We start from the raw sequence: 16,758 nt of genomic DNA, 5'->3' as shown, positions 1-16,758 counted from the left end.
TTTCTTCATGCACTTCTGACGCCACCACTAGTTTGCCACACCAGTTGCTTCTATTAAAATATGCAGATGACTCCACTCCATTGACTCTGTTGACTGTACTGCAATATGATGACTGTTGGGTGGCAGTGGCTCAGGAGTTAGAGGAGTCGTCCAGTAACTGGAAGGTTGCTGGTTTGAGCCCAACTCCTCCTTGAGCAAGACACCTAACCCCAGTGCTCCTGATGAGCAGGTTGGCGCCTTGCATGGCAGCCTGCACCATTGGTTTGTGAATGGGTGAATGTGAGGCATGATATGTAAAGCGCTTTGGGTGCTTGCAGAAGCCGATAAAAGCTCTATAGAAATGCAATCCATTTACCATCTGTACCGGGGCAACGTGGATTGGTCAGTTGAATGGTGTGATGAAAACGCTCTCATTATTATCACTGTGAAGAGGAAAGGAAATCATCTTTCAAAAAAAAAAACATTTGTCAACTATCAGTGAAGATTCACTATTTATTCAGGGTTACAAGTCTCCAAGACCTTGTTTCTTTGTATGTTTGTATGTTATTTTATTTAAGTTGAAGTAGTATTGTGTTTGAACCACTAGAGAGAGCAACCTAATTTAGTTAAAGGCAGATGGCTTCTATCAGTATCAGCCCATTGTCTTTTGATGAATGTCCATCTCTGTTGTCAACAACCCAAGATCAAGGTCACGCTGCGATACAGTAAGTAGAAAGTCAGTGTTTTTTTCTTCCTCATGGCAAAAACTTTTAGGGATGTTGGATTTAGGTGGTTCGTGTCTGACCCTAACATGAAACTTAGACATCTGCTCGGATCCTGTTTTTCTGTGCTAGAAGTTGTTGATTTTCCATGGGAGTGAGAGGTTAGAGGAGGCCAGTGCACGTGCTCTGTTGTTAACGCTGCACACAGGACCTGCATGTAGCCTTGAGGGGGAGACTAGGGTGAGAGACCAATGGGCATCATTCAAATGACTCTGTGCGCTTTGACAGGCCCTCAACCAATCAGTAGTAGCTAGTTTGTGATTGGACCCATAGATTGTGGACAAGGAAGCAGGGGAGATATGCAGGTTTCCAGCCTGAGCTGCCGGGCGAAATCCAATTTTTTTTTTTTTTTTTTCCAAATAAAACAGAATATAATACAATAATTACAAGACTAGAAGAAATAAAAAATAAAACATTAGTGGTCCTGGATTGCCCCCTTGTACTTTTCATCTGGTCAAGTCAAAGTCAATGCCCTGAATTGGGCGAGTTGAAGAGTTAAGGTTTCTTTGGTTGTAGCCCTGTTATGTGCAAAGAAATTAATCTTGTTCATGTTTGCCTGTGTGGTGGTAAAACAAAATGGTCTACTTTAGTGTTTGACATGATGTCCCACAGAATTACTGCTATGGTTTCAATAAATCACAGAATAATACCCTTTTGCCCTCACAATATATGCAGTAGTGATAGAAAAAGTGATAATTTTTTATACAAATTGAATGATAACCAAGTGGTTTTAAACTGTTTATGAAAAATGTCATGGAAAAATAGGCTGAGTGAATGCTATTCAATGTGACTTGGTCTCTGCTTCAAGTGTTTGCCTAGAGACAAATGATGCACTGATGAATCTCATTATCTGATTGGTTGTTAGATGAGTACATTTCTTGTGAAAGAGTTGTGATCTTACTTTCTGTTCAACAGTCCTCATGAGTTGCTGACAAGATGACTTTAACAGTGATTTTACTAGTCCTCACTGGGATCATCTACACAGACACAAAGAGTGAGTAAACTGCCTTTATTTATTTGCACAATTTACTCAGAGAATAGAGTGAGTAAACAAGAATGCGTTGTGCTTTGTGATTGTGAGTGACAGGCTGTTGAGCAGATGGTAAAATCATGCATATAAGAAAGAGAACGAAGTGCAAGACAGCAGAGAGGAGAACTGCAACTACGACTGTAATGTCCGAATAGGGGCTTTTACTCCCTGCCCCAATAAAACTCATACCTGATTCCCATCAGAATTACGATTAATATGAATGTTTGAAATAAAAACACAGCCGTGTGCGGATACTTTCGACTGCTATGACCATGATCAGACTACAGTACAGGCCAGATCAATTCAGACTGAATCAAGAAAATTCACACATTCACTTGGTGTCTTGACTGGACCAGCTTCTCAGCGGCTTCCCTCACTCAGGTCAGAGAGAAGTCTTAAACTGCCTTTTGACGCTCTGGTCAGACTGTGGATCACTGGGCGTCCATGTATTGAGGTGACCATTTGTCAGAGTAACCTGCAGACTCTCCTTGTATATCTCTCATATCTCTGGATTACAGTATGTCAATTGAAGGTGAAATCCTGCGAGTTTTCACATAGAGCTCCATTTCTCAAGGTCACTGGGTACTGTTGATATGACCCCCCCCCCCCAACCCTAACCCCCCCCCTCCAAAAATCAGTTTTACCCAGCTACAGTAGAGTTGCTATAGCCAGCAGATAACTCTGTGAAAAGTCGATGGATTTCTCCTATAAGTGTCCCTGTGATAGACAACATGAAATGTTTCATTCCTCTGAATTCTGCATTGTTTTTAAAATGTGTTGTTGTGTGTTTCAGTTGTTCACGTGGACATTCATGCGTCTGGATGCACAGACACAGATGGAGAGGACATGTATGGACTGGATGGGGAAGAGCTCGCACACGCAGACTGGAAGGCTCAGAAGTATGTGATGACACTGCCTGAGTTTGCTGATCCATTTGTGTATGCGGAGGGAACATATGAGCAGGCAGTTGCTAACCAGCAAATCTGCAAGCAGAACTTGGCAGTAGCCATACAAGCTTATAAACACCCAGCAGTGGCAGAGGGTACGTCTTAACATTGCTGATTTATGAAGCATTTCAATTTAAATAAAAAAACTGTTTCTCTTTCTCTTTGACTCTCACATGTCATTGTTGTGTGTGTATATTATTGGTCACTGATGACCTTTTACCCCCCCCCCCCCCCCCCATCTCCAGCTCCTCCCATGAGCTCCATCTACCCCAGAGGTGAGGTGAAGATCGGGCAGGAGAACGCTCTCATCTGCTCCATCGGTGGGTTCTACCCGCCCCGGCTCAACGTGACGTGGACCAGGAACACCGGGGTGGTGACTGAGGGAGTGAGCTCCAGCCAGCTGCGGGTGAATGTGAAGGACGGCGCCTACAGCCTGTTCTCCACCCTGCAGTTCACCCCTCAGAAGGGAGACATCTACACCTGCACTGTGGACCACCAGGCACTGGAGCGGCCCATGACAAGAGTGTTCGGTAAAAAATGACATTTCTATTAACCAACATACAGTAGGTCCTTAAAAATGGCACAATTATGAAATATAAGTATAACTCATGACGACTGACAAAGACAAGTTGCTGAGATATATTTAGATGCAGGTTCTATTTTGCTGTTCACATCTTAGCACAACTACAGGGAAGCAATATGGCTGTGATCTCCTCATTTGTTAATTAATGAAGTGCCTCTTAGTTACAGTATATGTTTTGTATATTATTGTTTACTTTCATTAGGCTATTAATTGATATTGCATTGATATTATTGTTAATATTGCTATTTTCCATAATGCACTCTTACTCAATTTTAAAACTGTTCACTGTTATTCTTTTAACTATTGAATTATTTTTATTTGAAAGTTGCTTTTGACAAAATCATATATCCATAACCATAATTGATATTTGATACATGTCATTGCATTGCATGGTTCTGAATTCAAAATGAGGGCTCAAAGTAGAGTCAATTAATCAGATCAGAAAGCACTGCCAGCATATGTTAGGATATAAAATACCCTGACGTCAAATATCAAAATGAAGGCGTAAGCCGAAACGTTGGTCAATAAAATATCTTGAAGTTCTGAGTTCTTCTGTTTAATTTAATTTTTCATTTACCGCCGTGAGCACCTCACAAGGTGTGCATTTACTTTGTCCAAACAAATAGGATATAAAATACTCCAGATCCATAAGCTAACTAGTTCTCTCTCTCTCTTTTTGTGTGTTGTTGGTGTGTGGTGTGCACATGTGTATGTGTGTGTGTGTGTGTGTGTGTGTGTGTGTGCGCACATGTGTATGTGTGTGTGGGTGTGTGTGCGTGTGTCTCACAGATGTCGAGGGGTCTGAGGTGTCTAAGCTCGGTCTCAGTCTGCCAGCAGTGATCTGTGTGGTGGGTCTGATCGTGGAGATGCTGGGTATGGCTACCGGACTCTTCTTCTTCATCAAGGCAAGATAGAGCAGCTGAAACCGCATCCCATTGTGGACACCACTGCAGAGTCAGCTGGACTTTCAGGAAGAGACGTCATTTGTTTAGAATGTGTCACAATAAAGAGTGAATGGACATTCAGGAGCTCCAGAGAACCGTTTTCTTGAACAATGATTGTATCACCACCGCTGAGTTCTGCTGAATAAAAGTCTGACCGTCTTTTCCAACAGACTCTGACAAAGATGTGATCAACATCGAAACGTTAGTCTCTTTGCTGTGCACCATTGCATTAAAAAATTAAGTCTCAACAACGTCTGTGTTGCTCCGGTGTCTTCCTCAGTCTGACATTCTCTGTTTCTATGTCTCTGTGACTAGTATTCTAAGGAATACCAAAGGATGCCTCGATGATAACTAACTCTTAAAAAAAAAATTCACCATGGAACACAATCATGCTCAAGTTATAAGGTCTTGGTGTAGAGAGTTAGCCTAGAAATCTAGACGCCCCTAGCGGCAGCAAATGTAATTTGGCTGGCGGGGCAGTCTAGGCACGATCCATTGAGCCAGGGAGCTGAGAACCCCCAGCACCAGCGGGCCAATCACAGCGTGTATAGAGTCGGTGGGTGGGCTTAACATAATGGTGACTGACATGCGACCAGAAGTTGCGACGGTAACGCATCCTGTTATTTGAAAACATGAAGATGATTCGTTTAGCGTTATCCTATTGCGTGGAGAGGGAAGGTTACGCATCCTGCTACTTGAAAACAAGAAGATGATTCGTTTAGCGTTATCCTATTGCGGGGAGGGAATTTGAAAAACATCTGTTTATCCCACCCCTCCGATTGAGCCCTGTCTACGGTGAGTGTCCAGACCCTACATCTTGATGTGGGTCTGGCTCGTCAGGCTAGTAGAGAGTAGAAATTCTGAATAAAAGGACTATTTGGATTCATGCTCACTGTGTAAACAAACAGCTCAAGGGCTACTCACACTTGGCACATGTGATAACAGTAATGATGACAAAACTTCCCACTGCTATCAACCAACCAACCAGTCAACCCAAAGCAGCAGGGGGGACAATTAACTGATTAAATCCAGCTTGCTCTTAAACATATACAAATGTGAGGTACAGAACTGGCGTGAGTGAGAGGTCAGCCAGTTAAGTAAGGACATATAAACTGTAAAAAAACTGTATGCAAGTCTGTCAGACTCAGGGGTCAAAGTGAAGTCACCAGACAAAGGAACACAAGATAGAGAACCTTTCACTCATGGCAGGACGTGATAAACTCAAGCTTGGGCATTTGGCCTGCTCGGAAGAGTAGCTGCCCCTGGACTTCGGACTTCGCAGATTGAGTGTGAGAAGCAGATACGTGGACGAGAAGGCTTTTTATTGTATTTTGTATTGTACTCAATAAAGTCAGAACACTTTTTGTTGGGGGGTTTGTTTAAAAGACTGTCCAGAGTTCTGTTTGTGTTTTATTGCCTCACCTATGTCATCGAGATAATCAAACTCCTTGCAACAAAGGCAACACACTGCACAATGCACTGTTATATACAGAAGTAGCGATCTCAGCTATCTATTTTGGAAGCAATGTCCAAATCACCAGAGCAGACAAAAAACGCAACCAGACTCTGTTAGCAGATCTATTTTTCTACAAAGTTGATAGATACAAATGTTTTTAAAAACTGTACATTGTTATACAGTAGCTATAATAATTTATTTCATATGCTATAAGATCTGTCTTTAACCCAAGATGGCAAACATACTGTAGGTCTGAAACCGGGACCTTTTGATGCATGTTTAACCATAGAGACAAACAAACTCCTGAAATACAAACACAAACACATTATGCAAGTATGAGAACAGGGAATAGGGAATAGGAGCATCTCAGTTGGGTCAACCCTGTCCTACATCCCAAACCCGTCGAGAAGGGGCTCTCGCATCAGACACACACTGAAAGGACCTTCCTCTTTTTGTGCTGAGAGAGCCTCACAGCCCTAAGTTTCAAGCGCGCGCGCGCGCACACACACACACACACACACACACACACACACACACACACACACACACACACACACACACACACACACACACACACACACACACACACACACAACACACACACACACACACACACACACACACACACACACACACACACACACACACACACACACACAGTGATCTCAATTGTGCTAGGGGAGCCAGAGTGGTGAAAAAATGCAATGAGGTAGTAAGGGCTATAATTAGCAAGTGCTACAAGAGGAGATACTCTCTGAAAATCTGTAGGTACAGTAGTGCTACGAGAGGAGATACTCTCTGAAAATCTTGGTCAATTAGCAAGTCTAGTTGTACTGTAGGTAGTGCTACGAGAGGAGATACTCTCTGAAAAGCTGGGTCTTCAGGAGTTTTTGAAGATAGAGAGAGACGCTCCTGCTCTTGTAGCAACAAGTAGTACATTCCACCAACAGGGAATGACAGATGAGATAAGGTTGGATTGCCCTGAGTGTACAGGTGGCAGAGCCAGACGTCGTTCATCCAAGAAGCGCGATGGTCTGGAGGTAACATTCAAGTAAGTGGGAGCAGAACCGGAGACTACTTTGTAGGCAATTTAGTGATTTGAGTTTGATGTGGGAGGCTATAGGTAGCCAGTGTAGAAGGGTAACACGTGTGTGCCCTTCTGGGTTGAAGAGCAAGCGCACTGCCATGTTCTGGATCATCTCATCAGGGGTTTCCCTGTGCAGGCTGGGAGACTTGTCAGGAGGGCGTTACAGTAATCAAGTCGTGAGATGACTTTGCCAAAGAAGGAACTGACTGACTTTCAAATTCCTTTACTTTTTTCGAAGATTGAAACCCGTTAAAAAAATAATTGTCAAATATTTAAATTGCTCTCTGTTCCCCTTTCCTGCTTCTATTTCTCATAAATCAGTGTTTCACAACCTGTACTGGATGCCCATAAGTAGTTTCAAACAAGAAGTCACCAACTGCTAAATGTTTTTTTTTTTCTTATGAGCAGAAAGTGAAATACAACATTTCTATTAGAAATCCTCTTCATGGCATCACATGCAAAACATAGATGATGGTAATTATGATGATGATGATGATGATGATGATGTTTAATTAAATATTACTGCGCTGCTACATTTTACACTTGAGGTTAACCTTTGGGGCTGAGACCAAAGGTCAAAGGTTGACTATGATGTATCACATACAATATAATACAGGTATAGAATACAGGCTACAGGGTCGCACATTCCAGGGTCAAATCAAAAGGCACACTGACCTTCACTATATGAAGTATGATATGACACACTGCGCATGCAATATAGGTTTATAGTATAGGCTAAGACAGCAATGCACTGTGCAATCTCACATCTCATATCAGTTATAGTGACGCCCTGGCAACCATCTCTATTACCCTAGCAATGGCCAAGCAACCATCATAATTACCCTGGCAACAACTGAGAAACCACTTCGATAATGTCAACGTAGCAACCAGCATACAGATGGTACGGGTTGAGAATGCTCCTTTCATTCCCGCACATCGGGACTCCCGAAGCATCGGGAAAACTGCAACCGCAAGGGGGCAACATAGACCGCCCGAGTTTTCGAATGTTTACAGCCTACCTCACAGCTCTCTCACTCGACGTAGCCTATAACTCAGTCAGTCCAGCAGAGATGCCAGAGCAACGTTTTGGTCAACGGAGAGGGAGAGAAATGCTCCGCATATCCGTCTCATTTAATCATTAAAATGAAAGTGATTGGCGAAATTAATCAAACGACGTTTCAATAAACCATTGTTGAAATGAATGAAAATGGTTTTAGAAACCTATAGGCCTATCAGAAGGACTATTTCCTTCAATTCAACCTGAAATAGGCTACTCGAAAGGCAACCTTAGATTAATTCATGAATTCATTACGGTTACAAGACCGCATTTCCGTGAATAGGCTATTATTGTCAACGTCAAGGCGAAGACGAAAGAGACGGACAAGATGGACATTTTGGCAACATTTACATGCTAGGAATACTTAGAAATGTGTAAGCTATTTTAAAACGGAGGCTTGTTCATTTTAACCGGCGACGTTTCAAGTACATTTCCCGAATAAAGCCTATTGAAGTTCACATCCAGCTGTGGCGCAAGTGGTTGATGCATAGGTATCGTATGCCAGCGACCGGGGTTTGAAACCTAGTCGAAGAACTTCTCCGGAACCCATCAAAAGAAAATGCATCGATTTATTAAAAGAAACGAAAGACTTCCTGTTTTGAGATTCTTTTTATGTTTGCGATGTCTGCTGAAAAGAAAAGTTAATATGTTAATTCGTGGTTCAGCGCGCACTCACACACATTTTTACATTGACATAGTGTCGGGCTCAAGTGTCGTGTCGTCCTCAGTGCCGCATATAGGCTATAATGTAGTGACCTGGTTAGACGAGTGTGGGGGAGGGGGAATGATCGCACAAGACAATAATGCTCTTCATGAAATGGATCTCACAGGCGGCTGTCTGTTTTTAAATGTAGCCTACTACACCACTTGCGAAATCGGACGTGGCACATAGCCTAATTATTAGGCTACTGGATAGCAAATCCATAGACTTTGTTCATCCTATATCCTTAAAATGAAAGTGATGACTGGCGAAATTAATCAAACGACGTTTCAATAAACCATTGTTGAAATGAATGAAAATGGTTTTAGAAACCTATAGGCCTATCAGAAGGAAATAGCCTTCAATTCAACCTGAAATAGGCTACTCGAAAGGCAACCTTAGATTAATTCATGAATTCATTAGGCTACGGTTACAAGACCGCATTTCCGTGAATAGGCTATTATTGTCAACGTCAAGGCGAAGACGAAAGAGATGGACAAGATGGACATTTTGGCAACATTTACATGCTAGGAATACTTAGAAATGTGTAGGCCTAAGCTATTTTAAAACGGAGGCTTGTTCATTTTAACCGGCGACGTTCAAGTAGGCTACGGCGACGTTCAAGTACATTTCCCGAATAAAGCCTATTGAAGTTCACATCCAGCTGTGGCGCAAGTGGTTGATGCATAGGTATCGTATGCCAGCGACCGGGGTTCGAAACCTAGTCGAAGAACCTCTCCGGAACCCATCAAAAGAAAATGCATCGATTTATTAAAAGAAACGAAAGACTTCCTGTTTTGAGATTCTTTTTATGTTTGCGATGTCTGCTGAAAAGAAAAGTTAATATGTTAATTCGTGGTTCAGCGCGCACTCACACACATTTTTACATTGACATAGTGTCGGGCTCAAGTGTCGTGTCGTCCTCAGTGCCGCATATAGGCTATAATGTAGTGACCTGGTTAGACGAGTGTGGGGGAGGGGGAATGATCGCACAAGACAATAATGCTCTTCATGAAATGGATCTCACAGGCGGCTGTCTGTTTTTAAATGTAGCCTACTACACCACTTGCGAAATCGGACGTGGCACATAGCCTAATTATTAGGCTACTGGATAGCAAATCCATAGACTTTGTTCATCCTATATCCTTAAAATGAAAGTGATGACTGGCGAAATTAATCAAACGACGTTTCAATAAACCATTGTTGAAATGAATGAAAATGGTTTTAGAAACCTATAGGCCTATCAGAAGGAAATAGCCTTCAATTCAACCTGAAATAGGCTACTCGAAAGGCAACCTTAGATTAATTCATGAATTCATTAGGCTACGGTTACAAGACCGCATTTCCGTGAATAGGCTATTATTGTCAACGTCAAGGCGAAGACGAAAGAGATGGACAAGATGGACATTTTGGCAACATTTACATGCTAGGAATACTTAGAAATGTGTAGGCCTAAGCTATTTTAAAACGGAGGCTTGTTCATTTTAACCGGCGACGTTCAAGTAGGCTATACGGCGACGTTCAAGTACATAGGCCGAATAAAGCCTCTTGAAATTCACATCCAGTTGTGGCGCATGTGGTTGAAGCATAGGTATCGTACGCCAGCGACCGGGGTTCGAAACCCAGTCGAAGAACCTCTCCGGAACCCGTCAAAACAAAATGAATCGATTTATTAAAAGAAATGAAAGAACAAATACGAGGACTGACCATCTCGCCTCTCCGCGTTTCCCCCAATATCATGGCGACAAAGAGAAATAAATATGATTTGACATTTTAATGTTTGTAGCGCGCCAGTTTACCCAGTGTGTGTGCATTGAGTAGTTCCTTAAAATAGCCTACGGAACAAAGAGCGTCCCGTAGGCTATCTGTTTAATACGGAAGAAGACTTTAACTATTACTTATATATTTCTTATAACGCTGGCTGTAGGCGATTTCTATAACCATTTTCATTCATTTCAACAATGGTTCATTGAAGTGTCGTTTGAATAATTTCGCCAGTCATCACCTTCATTTTAATGATTCAGTGAGATTAAGGAGTCGACTATTGACCGATATGCGGTCTTCATCATTAAATGCAGTTGAAACTTTCTGCCACCTGGTGGTTGTTTGGGTACATTGCCTTAGCCTCGAAAAAAATCGGCTTGACGCACTGCGGGATCTCTTCGGGAGTCCCGCGGGAGAAGGTGCATTCTCAACCCGTACCCACTGTAGGAACCAACATGATTACCCTAGCAACCAGCATAGCAACTGCATTATTTTGCATAGTAACCACCATTAGATCCCAGCAACACCCTAGCAACCATCCCAATTACCCTAGCAATGCCCTAGCAAGCATCCCAATTACCCTAGCAACAACCAAGCAACTACCTTTATGTCAACCTAGCAACCAGCATAACAACCGACATGATTACCTAGCGACCAGCATAGAACCCTCTTCATTTATGCGTTTTGGCCTATTAGGTGTTAATGCAGATAACTTTTGATACATCCAAAATGATGTACTGTTGCGATCCTTTGGCCATCAAGCCCACTCTCGCAGTTCCTCGGAGTTGCAATTCTAGTTGCAGTTATATTTGTGCTACCATGTTCTGTATTTGTTAGTGTGTTGAGCTCCTCTTTGGTTGTACCTAATGTGTGCAATACTTAACTCCAATAAATGGCTGCTTTGGCCTAAAGTGATCCCAGTATGAGTTCTGCAATACTGTTCAAGGTCTGCATGGAAACTGTTGACAGCTTGTCATTCTTATCACCTTGACACCAATTGGTCTATTTCCTCATTTGCCTCTTTCAAAACTTGGTTTCTTTCACTATCTCCCTCATACAGGTGCTCCAGAGTGTGAGAATGTCCACAGCACACCTCTTCATCTCTGGGGTGATCATCCTCTCCACCCTGTCAGGAGCACGTAAGTCATTCCTCCCATTATGCACATGTACATCTCATTTAATCTCATATATGCACATTCTTGTCTCATTTAATCTGAGCTATGCAAGCGTACATATTATTTAATCAAATCTATACACATTCAAATCTCACTTAATCTCATCTATGCACGTCATCTCATTTAATCTCATCTATGCACATGTGCATGTCATTCAATCTCATGCATCCATATTTACATCTAATTTAATCTACCGTATTTTCCGGACTATAAATCGCATCAGTCGAAAAAACCCTCGGAAAAAAACATAGATAAATCACACCGAACTATACTGTAAGTCTCATTTATTTAAAGTTTTTTTTTTTTTCTCACAAAATCCAAAACCAAGAACAGATAGAGACTATGTAACTGGACAGATAGAGGCCAAAAGGATGGCGCCACGATGAGGCGAGCCAGGCAATAATGAAGATAAGGAGGGCCCGACGGTAATTGTAGCCTACAATAATTTACACAAGATTCACTGAACGAAAATAATGTGGTACATTAAAATGTAGCTTGAAATGTGTATAGTGCAATGGAACCAAGTATTTTGGGCGATGTGAAGGCTTGTGTGTGTGTGTGTGTGTATGTGTGTGTGTGTGTGTGTGTGTGTATATTTGGGACGATGTGAAGTGTGTGTGTGTGTGTGTGTGTGAAGGCACAAGCCGACAGCAGAGCAAATGCAGAGGCTAGCCTGTGAGAGTGAGAAAAAAAGAGGTCACGTTTTAAAAGAATGCGCTAACTTTCAACGATGTTATAAGCTATACCCTTATTTTAGAGACTGTTCACATGCCTTTCTTAACCAGTATGCATACATTTAATCTGGAAAGGCAAGCTATAAACTGCACAGAACAGGGTGGCCAGACCACTATTAAAGTGTGGTCTTATTATAGCCCGACCATTAACTACACCCATGTAGAAAGACTAGCTTAAAGCATCCGGCGTATGATTTCAAAAATGTGCATGTGCTTGCCCGGATCTTAGAACATGATGTTAGTCCAGTGTAATGTGTATCTCTGTAGTCTAAACATTGTTGAAATGCCTCGTTATATCTACCTTTCTAGTAAGGACAATGCTGAAGTGAAAGTCATCATTCTCAAAAGAACCTATGGCTGTGAGTTTAAAAACATGCATGTCTGACAGGTGGGGAATATTTAGGAGACAGACTATGCATGTGTGTTTTAGGCATAGTGTAGGCCCTAATGTGTGACGGAAGCTGCACAGAACTTATAAATTGCATAACAATATTCAATGGATTTCCAGGGGGTATCACCCCTTGAACCCCTTCTAACGTTTGGTCTGAGGAAATGTCTGACCTGTCTCTAGTTCACCAAGCTCCCGATCTCATTGCACAAGGCTGGAGCACCCTCCCTCGGCCCGTAGACGGTAATGTTGACTCCTTGGTTCATGGGGGTGTTTCATATATAAGTTGCACCTGACTATAAGTCACAAGACCATGCAGCCAATCTATGAAAAAAAAAATGTGACATAGTCTGGAAAAAATGTTAATCTATGCACATTTACGTCCCATTTAATCTTATCTAGGCACATTCATGGTATGTCAAGTGTGGGAACATGCCATACGTTTTTCACATCTTTGATATTTGACTGCCTTTGTACTGTATATCATTCCCTCAAAACATTAATTGTCAATAAAACAATTATATTTGTATACAGTGTATACAATTCATTACATTTGTATGTATATACAAAATAAAATGAAAAGAAATTAAACCTAAAACCCCCAACATAGAATGATTAAGCTTATACTAGTCAAGCACCCAGTGAACCGCAGCACTCTATGAAGACCCTTGAAGTCGTTCCAAAATGAGCATGAGTGTATGAGCATCATGTTTATGAGATGAGGAGTTACAGCAGAGGTGTATTGTGCTGTTCTCTTCTGCAGATGGAGATGATGGATACTACACCTCCGTAGTGGACCAGTGCCGATTCAGCTCTTCAAACCTGACAGATCTGGAGTTCATTAGGTCTTACTGGTTTAACAAGATCCAGATCATAGTGTTCAACAGCACGGTGGGGAAGTTTGTGGGTTACACTTCGTTTGGGGTGCATAATGCAGAGAGATGGAACAAGGACAAAGAGTATCTGGGAGAGATGCGTGCTGAGAAAGACAGATCCTGCAAGCCCAATGCTGAAATGAAGATTAATAACATACTGACCAAGGCAGGTGAGTACGAGTCTACAGACCATGTCATACTTCTGAAAGAACAGATGGAAAATGTAAACATTTTATTGTTTATCTATGGTTTTGGGCAGTGTTTGTGAACATGTATGTTATATAATGTTATTCACATAATGTAGTATTAGTGATTATTATTTCTGCTAAATATACTCAATGACTAAGTTAATGCACTACACCATTTAAGAGTTTCCCAGAGTATAAACTCTGATTTTGGAATGCAGTTGAGCCAGAGATGATGCTGAGGCTGACGAGAGCATCCAGTGGTGGTCAACCTGCTGTGCTGATGTGCAGTGCCTACAGCTTCTACCCAATGGCCATCAGAATGACCTGGTACAGAGATGAGCAGGAGGTGACCAGTGAGGTGGTATCCAGTGTGGAGCTGGCGGATGGAGACTGGTACTACCAGATGCACTCCAGCCTGGTGTTCACCCCCAAAGCTGGAGAGAAGATCTCCTGTGTGGTGGAGCACTCCAGCCTGAAGGAGCCCAAGGAGTTGGTCTGGGGTGAGAACATGTTTGTTAAAACTTCTTCCAGTGGGCTAAAATTCTCTTGTAGTACCAGTGTCTCTATGTTCAGAAACTACGGAGTCCCTGAAGGGACATGTGGGAGTTATTGTATGTATTGTATGTAATGCATTTTTAAGTTCCTTTGTGTTCCTTTGCAAAACTTTTGCATTCGTTCACAATAAGCTTTGCAATCCCTTGCATAGTCCAAAGTGTTGTGAGGGAATGCAAAACTTACCCCATAAGAAAATGGATGTTTATATGATTGTTTGGCCTTACACGTAGATGATGTGATGTCTTCACAGAGCCCTCCTCAGAGCCCTCCATGTCCCAAGCTGAGAGGTATATGGTTGCCATGGGAGTAGCAGAAATGCTGATGGGGCTGAGTCTGGCTGCTGCCGGCTTCATCTACTACAAGACAAAGTCCACAGGTCTGTAGTGAGCATGCTCAGCACATCCAGCGGACAAAATAACCTTTTGGCTCAGGGGCCACATTAGGTCGTATCTGTGGCAAGCTATTTATTTAGTCAGCGGAAGCCTCAAAACGGTTGCAAAATAATTTTTAAAGACCCATTATGTTAATTTTCTTTTCTCGTTTTGGAAAGTAGCTGTATATTAAGCGGAATAATGTATTGTTCCTTTATGGTAGGTCAAAGCAAAACTCCTCCACTGTGCGTCGGGGTTCTGTTCATCCTGTCAGGACTTATTTTTCAATCATTACTGGCGGATAATACATTATCCCTTACATATACACTATATTGCCCAATACATTATCCCTTACATATACACTATATTGCCCAATACATTATCCCTTACATATACACTATATTGCCCAAAAGGCAATACATTATCCCTTACATATACACTATATTGCCCAAAAGGCAATACATTATCCGTCACATACACTATATTGCCCAATACATTATCCATTACATATACACTATATTGCCCAAAAGTATTGGGTCAACTGCCTTGACGTGCATATGGCCTTCTGAGACATCCCATGCTTAATCTATAGGGTTAAATGTGACATTGGTCCACCCTTTGCAGCTTTAACAGCTTCAACTCTTCTGGGAAGGCTTTCCACAAGGTTTAGGAGTGTGTTTATGGGATTTTTTGACCATTCTTCCAGAAGCGTATTTTGAATGCTTCAGCATTAACCAAGAGATGTTGGACAATTCCATGCTCAACTTTGTAACAGTTTGGGATTAAACCCTGTGGATTAAAAATAGGATGTGACTGAAGTTCATACAAGGAGACTGACTCCCAGTCTCCACTCTCATTCATCCCAAAGGTGTTCTATTGGGTTGAGGTCAGGACTGTGTAGGCCAGTCAAGTTCATCCACACCAAACTCTGTCATCCATGTCTTTCTGGACCTTGCTTTGTGCACTGGTGCACACAGTCATGTTGGAACAAGAAGTGGCCATCCCCAAACTGTTCCCACAAAGTTGGGAACATGGAATTGTCCAAAATCTTTTGGTTAATGCTGAAGCATTCAGAGTTCCTTTCACTGGAACTAAGGGTCCAAACCCAGTTCGGGGTTGGCCCCTTCCTGTTCTAACATGACTGTGCACAACACTTTGTGTGTGACTTAGTCCACAACATCGTCGCTGGAAAAAAATAATAGTGAGCGGCCTATGATAACCTAATCAACTCATCGGCGGACCGTAGCTTGGCCACCTCTGTGATAAGCTAACAAATGACTCTGTCAGGATATGATAGGCTAACAACAGGAACATATCCACATTTTGTATGATGTTCTGTGTAATTTAAAACAGGGCGGATCTCGGCAACCAAGACCAGCATGGACAAAGGTTTTCATCAGATGAATATGGATAGCAACTTCCTGCTTTGGCTATTGAGTTCTTACAGATCTTTCTCAGTACACTGTGATTCAAAGACCCCGGTGAAGAAATCCATCCTGAATACCGTGTGCAGTGACCATTAAGTTTGCTACCTGGTGTGAATTATACAATATGTCCTCTCACCACACTCACTGTTTAGAATCTATAATAGTGCCCAGATGCTTACTGTATACTCCTCCAGAGCGAAAAGTATTTACACAATTAATTACTTTTGATTGCACAAGTGGCCAACTCCAGGCCTGTAGCCGTGTTCATTATTTGAGGTCACTCCATATTTTCAATATTTATATATTTTTAATTGGGCTGTGAACATTTTATTGTATATTTTTATTTTGCTTAGACCTGTTATTAGGATGTTCCAGTACCGCCCCCCCAACATCCCCTCAACATTCTTGATCATTTTTATACATCGGTTTGTTATGTAGCAAAGTCATATTATAAATCATTTGAAAGTTTGGACTCTTGGGAATCAATACATGACCATCTTTGAAATGTAAAATATGTGTAGTGTCTTAATCTTACTTTTTCTCAATAAAATGTAATCAAACATGGAAATCAGTCCAAAATCTCTTGGTTAATGCTGAAGCATTCAGAGTTCTTTTCACTGGAACTAAGAGGCCAGGCCCAACTCGGGGATGGCCCCTTCCTGTCCTCCCTTTGTGCACCAGTGGACAAAGCAAGGTAACAGGCTGTTGTAACAGAC

The 16,758-nt window shown here is 41.9% G+C and overlaps 2 protein-coding genes across 2 annotated transcripts; both read left to right on the top strand.

Annotated features, from left to right (window-relative positions):
* Positions 1-1,638: 1,638 nt before the first annotated feature.
* LOC134088630 (RLA class II histocompatibility antigen, DP alpha-1 chain-like) lies at positions 1,639-4,342 on the top strand. The gene is made up of 4 exons (XM_062542686.1): positions 1,639-1,755; positions 2,585-2,833; positions 2,984-3,268; positions 4,111-4,342. Exons 1-4 carry the CDS (start codon positions 1,698-1,700, stop codon positions 4,233-4,235), a joined length of 717 nt encoding a protein of 238 aa, XP_062398670.1. The 5' UTR covers positions 1,639-1,697; the 3' UTR covers positions 4,236-4,342.
* Positions 4,343-6,745: 2,403 nt separating this feature from the next.
* On the top strand, positions 6,746-16,604 carry LOC134088627 (rano class II histocompatibility antigen, A beta chain-like). The gene is made up of 6 exons (XM_062542681.1): positions 6,746-6,772; positions 11,390-11,468; positions 13,390-13,671; positions 13,908-14,189; positions 14,495-14,620; positions 15,969-16,604. The coding sequence occupies exons 2-6, from the start codon at positions 11,408-11,410 to the stop codon at positions 16,136-16,138; spliced, it is 921 nt and encodes a 306-aa protein (XP_062398665.1). The 5' UTR covers positions 6,746-6,772; positions 11,390-11,407; the 3' UTR covers positions 16,139-16,604.
* The last annotated feature ends 154 nt before the right edge of the window (positions 16,605-16,758 follow it).

This window comes from Sardina pilchardus, chromosome 8 (assembly GCF_963854185.1).
Source record: "Sardina pilchardus chromosome 8, fSarPil1.1, whole genome shotgun sequence".
NCBI classification, from domain to species: Eukaryota; Metazoa; Chordata; class Actinopteri; order Clupeiformes; family Clupeidae; genus Sardina; species Sardina pilchardus.
Note: the sequence above shows the minus strand (reverse complement) of the source record. Positions and strands in the feature narration are given on the sequence as shown.